This window comes from Dipodomys ordii, unplaced genomic scaffold, assembly GCF_000151885.1.
Source record: "Dipodomys ordii isolate 6190 unplaced genomic scaffold, Dord_2.0 Scaffold103, whole genome shotgun sequence".
Taxonomy (NCBI): domain Eukaryota; kingdom Metazoa; phylum Chordata; class Mammalia; order Rodentia; family Heteromyidae; genus Dipodomys; species Dipodomys ordii.
The window spans coordinates 2,301,575-2,314,194 of record NW_012267319.1 but is presented as its reverse complement, the minus strand read 5'-3'; the positions used below and the strand labels follow the sequence as shown (position 1 = coordinate 2,314,194).

The following is a 12,620-nucleotide window of genomic DNA, read 5'->3' as shown; positions in this document are numbered from 1 at the left end:
GTCGTGGGGCCTGAACTCTGGGCCTGGGCACTGTCCCTCAGCTCTTCAGCTCAAGGCTAGCACTCTACCACTTGAGCTACAGCGCCACTTCCGGCTTTTTTCTTTTTTGCATATGTGGTGCTGAGGAATCGAACCCAGGGCCTCATGCATGCAAGGCAAGCGCTCTACCACTGAGCCACCTTCCCGGCCCGTCTTTCCATTTCTTGAAATAAGAGTGAACATTTAAAGTGAATTGAAGTTAATACTAAGTAACTCATCTAACTGAAAGCTACAAAAAGCAGAACATGTGATTTGTGTGTTCCTTAGTATAGTTGTCTTATGTCTCACTTCTGTTATTATTTTTAATAACACTCAGAAGAACTGGCCCTTCCAGATCAATTTTTTGGATACTAGCATGTTCACTGAGAGACACCACTTACTTAGGCTTCATTCTTACAGTTTGAGAAATATTCTCTGAACCTTCTGAGGTCTCCCACTAGGTCGTTGTGTTTTGGGTACTCAAATTGCTTAATTTGACATTTTATACCTAGATCATGAGAGAAATTGATGCTGGCCACTGAGGACTGAAGCCTCAGGAGGCTTTCCCAGGTGAGGTCTAACTGTTTTCCTTGTGTCTCAGGGAGGACAGACAGCCTGTGGACAAAGGGAGTGACATGATTCTGGCGTCCACCTTCTCCACGTCTGGCAGCTATTTTGCTTTAACTGATGACAGTAAGCGTCTGATTCTTTTCCGTACAAAACCATGGCAATGTCTGAGTGTCAGGTATGAAATGCTCACACTGAATCATTAAGATGTCACATACACCCCTTGTACCTGCATGTCAGTAGTAGTAGTGACAGTAACCGTAGTAATAAACCACTCATGTGGAGTACCAGCTACAGTTCCGATACTGCTTTAGCACGTTGGTGTATGAACCAATTTCCAGTAGACTAAGGCAGCTTCTCTTGGCCAACGTCCCATGTCTGCTGCGCTGGTCTTCTTTACACACAGTGCTCCTCTAGTCCCACGGCTGGCAGGAGCAGGGCCATCAGCCTGCGTTCCTCAGAAATGAGGGAGCCCATGTGGCTGGGTAGGAAGTGGGTAGGTGGAGGGTGAGGTGGGTGTTGGGATGGGTTGGCCTCGCCTTCCTCCCACCCAGCACAGTTTAGTAAACTCTGTTCAGGCCGCCTCCACCACATCTCGGGGAAGCCTACATTTTGTGACTCTTTGTCTCTGGAGCTGGTGCCTTGGTGCCCCCATGGTCTTGTCAGGTGGTGTCACTGGCGCATTATGCTGGCTGGGCTCTTTAAGTTCCCCAGTATGATTTGGTGTTCTGTGGTCCTCCTCTCCCTCCTGCTCTTCTCAGAAGCAGGAGCTTGGTGCTGTCCTCACTGATGTCCTCTGTTACCAGGGCTGTGCGGGGTGGGGTGGTGCTGCTCACCTGCACTCATGGAGGTGAGGGCCAAGCACCCTGTGGGTGGGGAGGGTTGGAGATAGGGACTCTTGTTTCCAGTTGTGGCCCAGAGCATGTGCAGTATTAGAGTTTATCCTTGTCTTTCAAGGACACAGTAGTCATGAATGGCTCCCCAACATTTCCTGAACATGCAGCAAGGATGAGAAGATTTTGAGGGACGGATGGACGGGCCTGCCTGCCAGCCTGCCTGCCTTCCTTCCTTCTTTCCCACTTCCTTCCCTCCTTCCCTCCCTCTTTTTCGCCCTCCCTCCCTCCCTCCTTCCCTTCTCATTTTCCTTCCTTCCCTCCCCTTTCCCAACTTCCCTCCCTTCTTCCCTCCCTCCCTTCCTTCCTCCTCCCTCTTTCCTTCCTTCCATCTTCCCCTCTTCCTTCCCTCTCCTTTCTTCCTCCTTTTTAAAAAAATCAGTTCTCTTTCTTTCTCCCTCCCTTTCTTCCTTTTCCCTCCTTTCCCTTCCTTTTTTTTTTTTTTTTCACCTTCATCTCTGGTTTGGAATTTAAGCCTCTTTTTTTTTTTGGTCGGTCATGGGCTGAACTCGGGCCTGGGCACTGTCTCTGAGCTCTTTTGCTCAAGGCTAGCACTCTACCACTTGAGTCACAGTGCCATTCCTGGTTTTCTGGTGGTTAATTGGAGATAAGAGTCTCCTGGACTTTCCTGCCTGGGCTGGCTTTGAACTGCAAGCCTCCTGAGTGAGCTAGGATTACAGGCATTAGCCTGAAGCACTTCTTGCCTCAGCCTTCTGAGTGCTGGGATGCATCACTGTATCTGGCTTGAACAGTCTCATTTCCCTCCCCAGTTCTGGGGCTTGAACTCAGATCCTAGGCACTGTCTCAGCTTCTTTTGCTCAAGGCTAGTGCTCTACCACTTGAGCCACAGTTCCACTTCCAGCCTTTTGAGAGATTAATTGTCCATAAGAGTATCATTGTAGATAAGAGTCTCCTGACTGGGCTGGCTTTAATATGATCCTCAGATTTCAGCCAGTGGATAGTTCTCTTATGAAAAACTGTCTACAAGCCAAATTGGTCTCAAGTGTTGTCTTTGAGTGGGGTGCATGGCAAGACCTGACCTGGGCCCTCAGAGCGCTGAGTTCCTGAGCACAGGTGGAGAATGAGTTAGCTCTGTCAGTTATGCCTGCCTGTGTCCAGGTCACCTGCTAGCCAGTAGCAGGGCAGTCACATGGCGCCGGCCATGTGTGATGAGCGCAGATACCGTGTGTTGCTCGTTGAACATGTCTTGAAGCAGAAGCCTGGGGAGCGGCTCCTCCCCCATTGTAAGCCACACTGTTGTCTGAGGCCCAAAGGTCCGTGGGAACTCTGTTCTGACTGGGGCGCTCTTTGGCCCTCAGGGCTGTGGTGAGGAGGTGCACGGCGCTCACCTTCACGGCCTCCGAGGAGCGGGTCTTGGTAGCCGACAAGTCTGGAGACGTCTACTCCTTCTCGGTGCTGGAGCCCGAGGGACCAGGCAGGCTAGAGCTCGGGCACCTGTCCATGCTGCTGGACGTGGTATGTAGCAGCCACCTCGAGTCGCTGTCTTGGGCGAGGTTTCGGCAGGCAGGGCTGGGAGTTCAAGGGGAGTACGCAGGGCAGACTGAGGAGTGAGCATGGCAGTGCAAAGAAGACAGGGCGGTGTGCGGGAGCGTGGCTCTGTGCGTGAAGGGGCCGGCCAGGGGCTGCAGTGGCAGAGTCCTACCTGCACTTCTTCCCAGAGCTGTGCACGTGCTCACTGTGTGCCATGAGCTCTGTGCCCTCAACTTTGCTCCTCCCAGGACCTAGCTTCTCCCAGGATGTCCCAGCCGGTGGGGCCCAGAAGCCCTTGAGGGCTAGAGCAGCCCGTGGTATAGCCGGGACGGCCTGACAGGCAGTGGGGTAGGGGTGGGTCCCCCCCTTCCAGTCTCTAGCCTTGCCTTGGCTGTGGACTTCGGTTCCCAGCAGACAGCCTCAGAGGCGGCCTTCCTTGGGGGATGGGGGGGGGGCGGAGGAGAGGGCAGCGCAGGTGCCATGCCAGTGGGAGGCCAGTGAGTGAATGGCTTTCTCTTCTGATCCCTGGTGACGCAGGCCGTGAGTCCTGATGACCGCTTCGTGCTCACTGCAGATCGTGATGAGAAGATCCGCGTCAGCTGGGCAGCCGCGCCGCACAGCATTGAGGCCTTCTGCCTGGGGCACACGGAGTGAGTGCTGCCTCCTCTGCCAGTGGTGGCAGACCAGCCGGGGCTGTGCGCGGAGCCTGGCCCGTCCTCCACCGGCCCTGCGGGCTGCATCAGAGCCTCCTGACCTCTGGGGCTCACTTGATGTGGCAGCCTGGCGTTCAGCACTGTGGCAGGGCACACGCACCTGGGCAGCGGGCTGTGCTCCCGTGGACTCTTCACCCCCATTTCATTGTGGTTTCTGGAAAGCTTTCCCAGTGTCAGGACCTGGTGAACACCGGCAATCCTGGCAGTGAGGAGGGAAGCGGCAGATGCTGCGGCCTCCTGCCACACCATCCGTGGCCTCCCAGGTGCCGCCTGCGGGGAGGGGCTCAGTGGACTTCCACGCAGTGGCGGAGGCGTTTCTGAAGAGGCCACTCTCCCAGCAGTTTGCATAGGAAAGCACAGTTTTGTTGCTTGGATTGCTTTAAGAAATCCAGAATTTGAGGCAGTGGAAACAGTTGGAGGTTTTAGTTCAGTTTTGAGATTGCTCCTATTTTCCACTTGGGTAACTGCGGAACTGGACCTCCAAAAGGCTGGTGGTCACTCTTTGCACCTCATGATAGCTTGGACTTGGATGTCGCTGTCCTCTAAGCCGGTGCTGAGTGTCAGTGACGCCGGCCTCAGCCCTGTCCCCAGTGTGTCTGGGTGGTTGGAGGCTTTGCGGTCATCTGCAGGTGGAGCTGAGCTGCCACTTCCTGCCTGGCAAGGTTTCCCTCTGTGAAGGGTTGTGTGTTGGGGACCCAGAAGTGTGTACTCCCTTCCCCTACACCTCCCGCATGCTGTCCCAGCCTGCCTGGCCCATGTAGGCCATCACCTTCTGATATTGGCATTTTCCCAAGTATTGGCCCTTTTTTTGGCGGGGAGGGGTGAGTCCGGTCATGGGGCCTGAACTCTGGGCCTCGGTGCTTTCCCTCAGCTCTTCAGCTCAAGGCTAGCGCGCTACCACTTGAGCCACAGCGCCACTTCCGGCTTTTTCCGCTTCTGTGGTGCTAAGGAATCGAACCCAGGGCCTCATGCATGCTAGGCAAGCGCTCTACCACTGAGCCAACTGGAGCTGTGACCCGCCTTGTCTCCATGCAGGTTTGTGAGCCGCATCTTTGTGGTGCCCGGTCACCCCGAGTTGCTCCTGTCCTCCTCTGGGGTAAGTGCTCTGCTAGTGCAGGAAGGCTGTGTGAAGATGGCTGTTGTTTCCAGCTTGGCTTTGGGACACAAGTGCCTGCTACCGGGTGGTGCCCCATACATGCCTGGCCCCACACCCCAAGTGTGGACTTTAGCTTCCAGTCTGGCCATTTAGGTGATTTTTGGGGGGGGGGTCCAGTCGTGGGGCCTGAACTCTGGGCCTGGGCACTGTCCCTCAGCTCTTCAGCTCAAGGCTAGTGTTCTACCACTTGAGCCACAGCGCCACTTCCGGCTTTTTCCGCTTATGTGGTGCTGAGGAATCGAACCCAGGGCCTCAGGCATGCAAGGCAAGCGCTCTACCACTGAGCCACCTTCCCAGCCCCAGGCGGTTTGTTTTTCTTGATGACCTGCTCTGTCTTCACAGAGGGCTTTGTGCAGCCCGTGTCTTCCACCCGTGCTTAGGCGTGTGACCCTTGGGAGCTTTCCTGCGTCTGGGCACCCTGTGCTAACCTGTGTGTCATCTGTGTGCGCAGGACGGTACCTTGCGGCTGTGGGAGTACAGGAGTGGCCTCCAGCTCCATTGCTGCGACCTGGCTAGCCTGCGGGCGCCGGCGGAATCCAAGGACCACAAGGTAGCTGTGTGCTCACTTAAAAGTGTTAGCTGCCTACAGCCTCTTGCAGTCAGCTGGGTTGTGGGCCTTGCTATTAATGGCATACTTTTTCCCACTCGGAGAAGAAGTGTCAGTCCATGTTTCCAGAATTATGTGATCCAAACAGCTAGTCACACTCACAATTGGAAAGTAGTGGTTCTTGGGAAAGACCCTGGCCTGCTCATCCTGAGTGGCTGGGATGAGGCCAGCTGGCACTCCCTGTCCATCCTGCTGCGCCTCGCAGCCTGAGCATTGGTTAGGTCCCCACAGGCTGGTGTGTTTCATGAGAACTGGGTGTTAGAACTTCTGCCCTCTACCAGGCCAGCCTGGAGCAGCAGGACTTTTCCTCCAGTTTCCTAAGACTTCTAAAAGCTTCTTTCATTAAAAAAAAAAAATTTTTTTTACGTTTTTGTACAAAGAGGTTTCAATTCAACAAGTCAGATTAGGAGTACCGTGTATCTTGATTGGTATCACACCCTTTCCATCACCCCATTTTTTATTTTTTTGCTCAAGGCTATTGCTCTATCAGCTGAGCCACAGAGAGTCTCAGACTTTTCTGTCCAGTATGGCTTTGGAATTTAATCCTCAGATCTCAGCCTCTTGAGCATAATCCACCAGTGCCCTCCCCCCCTTCAGGAGCTCCAAGTACCCTGGGCTAGCCACGAACTTGCTATTCTTGCCTTAGCCTCCCAAATGCTAAGGCTATAGACATGAGCCACCACGCCTGACTTTGTTTTAACATTTCCTGCTGGGGAAGCATGGCTGTGCGCATGGTGTTCCTGTCTGGTAGAAATCCCTCTGTTTTCCTCCTGTCTGGTGCATGCATTGGGCGGGCCAGGGAGGGCCGTGGATAGCTCTGCCGCCCTGCCACCCGCCCACCCACCCACCCACATCCGCCCAGCAGTGCTGTGAGGATGTTTTCACACCCGCCTTGCCCTGGGCAGCATGTGGGAGCAGTGGTGCTGAGCCCTGCTCTGATGGCGGTCTGTAGGGTGGGGTTCAGGGTGGGGTTCAGCTGCTTTTCCTTGCAGGGCCTTGCTGCGTCCAGGATTACATTCTGGGGCCAGGAGAGCTGCGTGGCAGTGCTGTGTGACTGGTAAGCCGGGCCGCCACCTCTCTGTCCTGGAGGGAAGGCAGGCATGGAGAGCGAGTGCCGTGGGGCAGCCCCTCCCTGGTGTGAGGGCAGTGGGTCCCTTGTGTGGTGCCCACGCCCGCCATCTTGCCATCTTGAAGGGTGGCAGCTCATCCTGAGCTTCCGTGCCTGGCAGTTCAGTCCCTCTCAGCCCACGAGAGCTGAGGTAGCACAGGGCGGGTGCAGGGTGCTGTGCTGTGCTGCACAGCAGGCATTTCCTGAGCATGTGTTCTTCCTTGGCCAGGCAGGTCTCGTTTCTCCGTGCTCTGCATTTTGTGCTCTGATGGCCTGGGCAGCAGTCCCGGCTGTCTTAGAATTGAGGGCACAGGTTTGCAGAGGAGAGAAGGAAGTGCTTTTTCACTCCTGTCCATGACACCCTCTCTTACTCTCTGTCCTGCACTGGCCATCTGTTGCTGCATAACAAGTTAACCCAGAGTTCAGACTGCAGAGCCCCCTCCCCACAGGGGCTTGGGAAGCTTGTGGCCTCTGGCGTGTGCGGAGGCTGCAGTGTGGGCTGTGGGCCGGGTCGGCGTGTGCAGGCCGCCGTCCAGGCCTGAGGTCCTGATCGCAGCTGTTCCTCTCTTGGGAAGCGTTCCTGCCGTGTTCATCTTCCAGCTCGACGCTGACACGCAGCAGCTAGTATTCAGACAGCAGCTCAGCTTCCCCCAGCGGGTGTGGGACGTCGTGTTCGAGGATGGCCGGGGGCTGTGGGTTTTGCAGGACTGCCGTGAGGCCCCCCTGGTGCTCTGGAGGCCTGTGGATGGCCGGTGGCAGGTGAGGTTCCACCGCACGCGCATGTGTCCATGTTGAGCTGCTGTCTTGCCTTTCGCCACTGTCCTGAGCCCCTCCAGCCTCACCTGGGTCGCAGGGCCTTTCCTGATGGACCACAGCAGCGGCCTGGCGTGGGAAGGGACCTGGGAGCTGGCCAGCTTGTCCCTGCCGTGCTTCGGGCATTTCTTGACGGTCCCCCCCCATCCCACCTTCCTCTGTAGTGGTGAAGCTGGCCCTGAGCGTGGCATTGGGGCCCTGGAGGAGGACAGGGAGGAGCTGTGGACCGCAGCCTCCCTTCTGCAGTGGTGGGCAAGCCTGGCCCGCGGAAGCTGTCTCCCGAGTCGGGCTGGGTGCAGGGCGGGTACACCGGGACGTTCTCTGCCTCCTGGGCTGCGGTGCGGCGGCTGCGCCGAGAGGCCACTGAGGCTCCAGGCCACGTCCTGGTGTGGTGCTCCCAGCCTCCATCCGGGCTCTTTGTCTTCTCCAGCCTGTCTGTGAAAGCCCCGTGTCCCAGAGGCTCTCCAGCCGGCTCCGCGGGGACTGGGCCATGTTGGAAGGTGAGCGGGTGCCCAGGGGGGGCAGGGCCGTCCCTGTGTGGGGAGGATCCTTGGCTGAGGGACCTGAACTCTGAACGGGAGCCGCTTGCTCCAGCCCCGCGGGGCCCCCGCCCGCCCGTGCTCCCAGCAGCGCAGCTGCTCGGCTTCGTGGGTCAGGGTGTGGCAGCTGGAGAGGTCCGGGGAGGGGCCCGACCCCGTCGCTCTCGCAGGAGCGCTGGGGTCCGGGGTTCTGGGCCCAGCTCGAGCTGTGGCTGTGGCTGTGGGGCCAGCCGCCTCTCCTTCCCGCCACAGGCTCCGTGAGTGCGGAGGATAGCTTCCGCAGCCTCTACAAGGCCACCTTCGACAACATGGCCTCCTACCTGAGGAAGAAGGGGGAGAGGCTGCAGCAGCAGCGGGGGAGGAAGCGGCCGCAGAGCCCTCCGCCGGGGCCCAGCAAGAGGGCCCGGCCGGGCCCGCAGCCCTGACCCGCGGACCTCGCCCACAGCCCCCTCCCCCCGCCCGCGGCCACTCATCAGGAACGGGGCGCAGATAGGTCTCCAGCAGCTCGGCACAGCACAACCCCTCTCCAGACTCCAGAACGTTCTGCCTTGCTGGATACAGCACTTGTCTGGCATCTTTTCACTAGTTCTGGTATGGAAAGCGCTGTGAGCGCTTTGTGCTCACGCCGCAGGCACCGGGTGCAGAGGCCCGTCCCCCCTGCCCCAGTTCCCCCTGCGCGGGACCTGCTGCAGGGGTGTGAGGAGGCCCCCTGCCGGCCTTGGCCTCCAGGGTGGTGACTGATGTGGAGCAGGTCACCGGTGGTGGCTCCGTGCACACTGCAAGGTGTCATTGGGAGCTAATCATGATCAGTAAAGATGGGCTTTGTGCAGCTTCGGGAACGGCCAGTGGCAACACCAGAAGCTCGTCTCCATGCTTAGAGGTGTGCTGTTCCAGAGAAAGGGTGGCTGCTGTTGGGAAGGTCCTCGGCCTGTGATGGGCCCACACTGGTTTGTTTTTTGGGCCAGTGCTGGGGCTTGCACTCTGGGACTAGGTGCAGTCCTAGGCTAGTGCATTAGGACTTTTCTGCCTTGAACCGAGCGATCCTCAGATCTCAGTCTCCTGAGTAGCTAGGATGGCAGGTGTGAGCCACCGGTGCCCGGCTCACACTGGCTCCTGGGTGATTCTGTGCACCGCTGTGTGCTCTGGCAATGACTTGCCTACCAGAAACAGTCCTGCCGCCCTAGCAGCTTCGCTGCTTCTGCTTTCCCCAAGTGCCTTGCCTTCCTGCCACTGTTGGTCTGAGCACAGTGCTGTGTGGGAGGGGACTCTCGCCTCTGGGGCAGCAAGACCTCCAGCATGGGAGGCTCAACACGGGGACTGTGCCCCTCCAGAACCAGTCTTGGCTGTGGTGTGAGCCCTGGCCTCCCCAGAAAAACAGGCTGGTGAATTTCTTTGTAGAAATCTGTGCTTCCTCTATTACTCTCTCCCTTCCTCATCAGACTGGTGGGTTCTCTGGCAGGCCAGGCTGAGCTCTCCCACAGCCCTGGGCCCAGTGCAGAGCCCAGGCTCGGGTGCCGCTCAGCTCCCCGGTGCGTGCTTTCACTTGTGTTCTGGCACTACACTAGCACAGGGCTTGTTCTCAGGAGCTCTAGCTCAGCCTGTTTGCTCATGGTTGACACTCTACTACTCTAGTGCTTGAACCCTGCTTCCAGTGGGCATTTTGCTGGCCAGCTGGCGATGGAGACTTCCAAATGTTTCTGCCTAGGCTAGATTGGCGCCTCGATCCTCTAGGTCTTGGATGACCAGGCTGCTGTGCACATGTGACAGGCCCAGCACCATCGAGCGGCTGACAGTCCCCAGGGTCCACCCTGCCAACTCCTGTAGGCCCTACCCCGTCCCCATCCCCAGAGACGCCCACCTGTGTGCAGGTTGCCACTGGTGACACGCACTTGCACGCGTGAAGCCTCCACTGATTCAGTTGGTGCTCTTTGCTCCTGGGCACGCAGGTTCTGGGGCGTGGGGGGCGTCGGTGGGCATGGAGCGGAGAAGTGTGTGCTGCCGCCTCGCCCCCGGTTCTGTACATTGTGACCACTGCAGCGGCTCCTCCGCTTCCCCAGCGGCTTCTGGACCTCAGCCAGCACTCTGCTGGTTCTGCCCACCGCAACGTCCCTCCACACCGCCTGGGCACCTGGGCCACACACGCAGCTCTGTTCTTGCTGGACGTATGTCATACTTGCTCATGTACCCACCGTCCCCAGCACTTCCAGTAGGTGTGATGAGACCTGGACCAACAGGTGAGGGATTTACACTTTTCGTGGTTTTTTATTGTAAGAGAACAGTACAGAGGGGTTACAGTTACATGAGCAAGGTAATGAGAACATTGTTGCCTCCTGTTTTTTCCCCTACCATCCCTTCCCTCCAACTTCTACAACTGCCCCTCCCCCCAAGTTGTAAAGTTCATTTTCAGCATAGTGTTTTGTACTTTTTTTTTTGTCTTGTGAGGCTTGAACTCTGGGCCTAGGCGCTGTCCCTCAGCTCTTCACCTCAAGGCACTCTACCGCTTGAGCCACAGCACCACTTCTGGTTTTCTGGTGGTTTATTGGAGATAAGAGTCTCACGGACTTTCCTGCCTGGGCTGGCTTTGAACTGTGATCCTCAGATCTCTGCCTCCTGAGCAGCTAGGATGACAGGTGTGAGCCACCGGCGCCCGGCTAGTTTTTTTTATTTTTTGGGGGGGGGGGTCTGTTGTGGGGCTTGAACTCTGGGCCTGGGTGCTGTTCATCATTTCAAGACTAGCACTCTACCACTTGAGCCACAGCGGTACTTCTGGCTTTTTCTGCTTATGTGGTGCTGAGGAATTGAACCAAGGGCCTTATGCATGCGAGGCAAGCATCTGCCACTGAGCCACCTTCCCAGCCCTGGGCCTACAGGTTTTAACCTCAGCAGCAATGTGCATTCTTTGTATTACAGCGTTGTCCCTGTCCCCGTGTCTCGGTCTCTGATGGCAAAGCAGGTTCACCTGTCATCTGGTCACCTGTTGGGGTATTTGGCTCGTGTGTATTCCCCTTTTTTTCTTTTCCATCCTTTTACTGTCTGTATATTTTGCTTTGGGGAACATCCAATGTATTTTTTTCTTTGTTTTGATTAAAAACATCTGGCCATTCAGTTCTTGTGGTTTAGCTTTTCATTTTGGCTGCGGTGTGTGGAAGGTGCGTGTAAGATGAGGGGCCGCCTCTAACCCCCGCCCCTGCCGAGGGGGAGGCAGGAGGATGGAGAGTTAGAGGCCATCCTGGGCAAGGTTAGCAGGACCCTATTTCAAAGCAAATACTGGAAGGCCGGGGGCGGGGCTGGAGTGGCGGAGCTCCCGCCTGGTGAGGCCCTCCGTCCAGTGGCCCTGCCGCAGGAAAGCGTGAGCTGTGCAGACTGCGATCTCGCCAGCCGTGGGACCAGCCGTGGCTGCTGAGGACCCCCAGGACCCCTCCCAGCCCGATGGCAAGGGTGACCCCTCCTTCTCTGCCGCCCTGCCCAGCCCCAAGCCCCACCATGTCTCACCGGGAGCCTTCAATCCACGGGTGCGCTGAAGCCCCGGCTGTGAGCCGTTGGGGACCACCCAGTGACAGCACAGGACACGTTTCTGGGCCACACATGCTATCGTCCACCCTGTCCTCAGGAGAGTGGTTCCTGCGCAACGTGGGTGCCGGGCACACACAGCCTGTGCCATCTCCATATACTCTAAACCACCGCTGTGTCCCCTCCCCCAGACGGCGGCCATGCCACGCTAGGGGCTGCCGCACCGGGCTTGGGGAAAAACTGTGTTCATATGCATGGCTTCTTTCCAGTTTGGCCTGTGTTAGTTGTGTCTGGATGAGAATCCTGTGGCTGCTGAGGGCTGACCACTCAGGATTGGCATTGCTGGGCCTCGTTAAGTACCATCTTGACAGCGGTCGGACTTCAGTAGACCTTCCTGTGCAGTGTTGAGGTTGGAAAGGTCCGCAGGGTGTCATTGGATTTGGGCCTAACATGTGGAGTCATCCAGCATCTAGGCAGGCACATGGAGCCTGCAAAGCCTAATGTGCCAGGAGTTAGAGCCCTTGTCAGCCACTGGCCAGCAGGGGGCGCGGGCGGGAAGTGAGCCTGCTTGGTTCCCACCTGCGTTCCATCAGGTGGCATCCTGGATGGCTGGTTCTAATTTCCCTGTGATTTCCTTGAATCAGAGGTTACTCGGGGGCGTGGTTGAACAGCCATTTAGAGTTTTTTCCCCAGACTTCCTCTGTTAACTGATTTCTGGCTCAATTGGACTGAGGTCTCAGAATCCACCCTGTTTTTGTTTTTAATTTGCTATGGGCCTGCTCGTCGGCTGTGGTGTCTGTGAGCCTGGCCTGGTGTGAGTGAAGAACACCGTCAGCTGCTTCACTTTTGTTTACACTCATCTTTGGTCACTGCAGTATTTAAGTGTCTAGCCCTAGCTGTGGCTTGGGTAACCTTCCGTTGTCTTAGCTTTCTGTGTTTTAGACCCTGATGAGGTGCACGTGCCCTTAGCGGGTCACTGCTTCTCAGTCACTGGGAGCCACGCCCCCTCCTCCCTTTGTTCTTTGTTCTGAAGTATTACCTGAAATTAAGGAACTACTCTACTCCATCGTTGCTTTGATTGCTGTGGCCTGTTGTGCATGTGTGTGCTGTGTGCGTTGCTTTGATTGCTGTGGCCTGTTGTACATGTGTGTGCTGTGTGCGTTGCTTTGATTGCTGTGGCCTGTTGTGCATGTGTGTGCTGTGTG

The 12,620-nt window shown here is 57.0% G+C and overlaps 1 protein-coding gene across 1 annotated transcript; it reads left to right on the top strand.

The window, feature by feature from the left end:
* Positions 1-622: 622 nt before the first annotated feature.
* Positions 623-8,537, top strand: Wdr4 (WD repeat domain 4). The gene is made up of 9 exons (XM_013027391.1): positions 623-711; positions 2,798-2,954; positions 3,507-3,619; positions 4,718-4,778; positions 5,290-5,388; positions 6,438-6,502; positions 7,129-7,312; positions 7,797-7,866; positions 8,158-8,537. The coding sequence occupies exons 2-9, from the start codon at positions 2,940-2,942 to the stop codon at positions 8,328-8,330; spliced, it is 780 nt and encodes a 259-aa protein (XP_012882845.1). The 5' UTR covers positions 623-711; positions 2,798-2,939; the 3' UTR covers positions 8,331-8,537.
* The last annotated feature ends 4,083 nt before the right edge of the window (positions 8,538-12,620 follow it).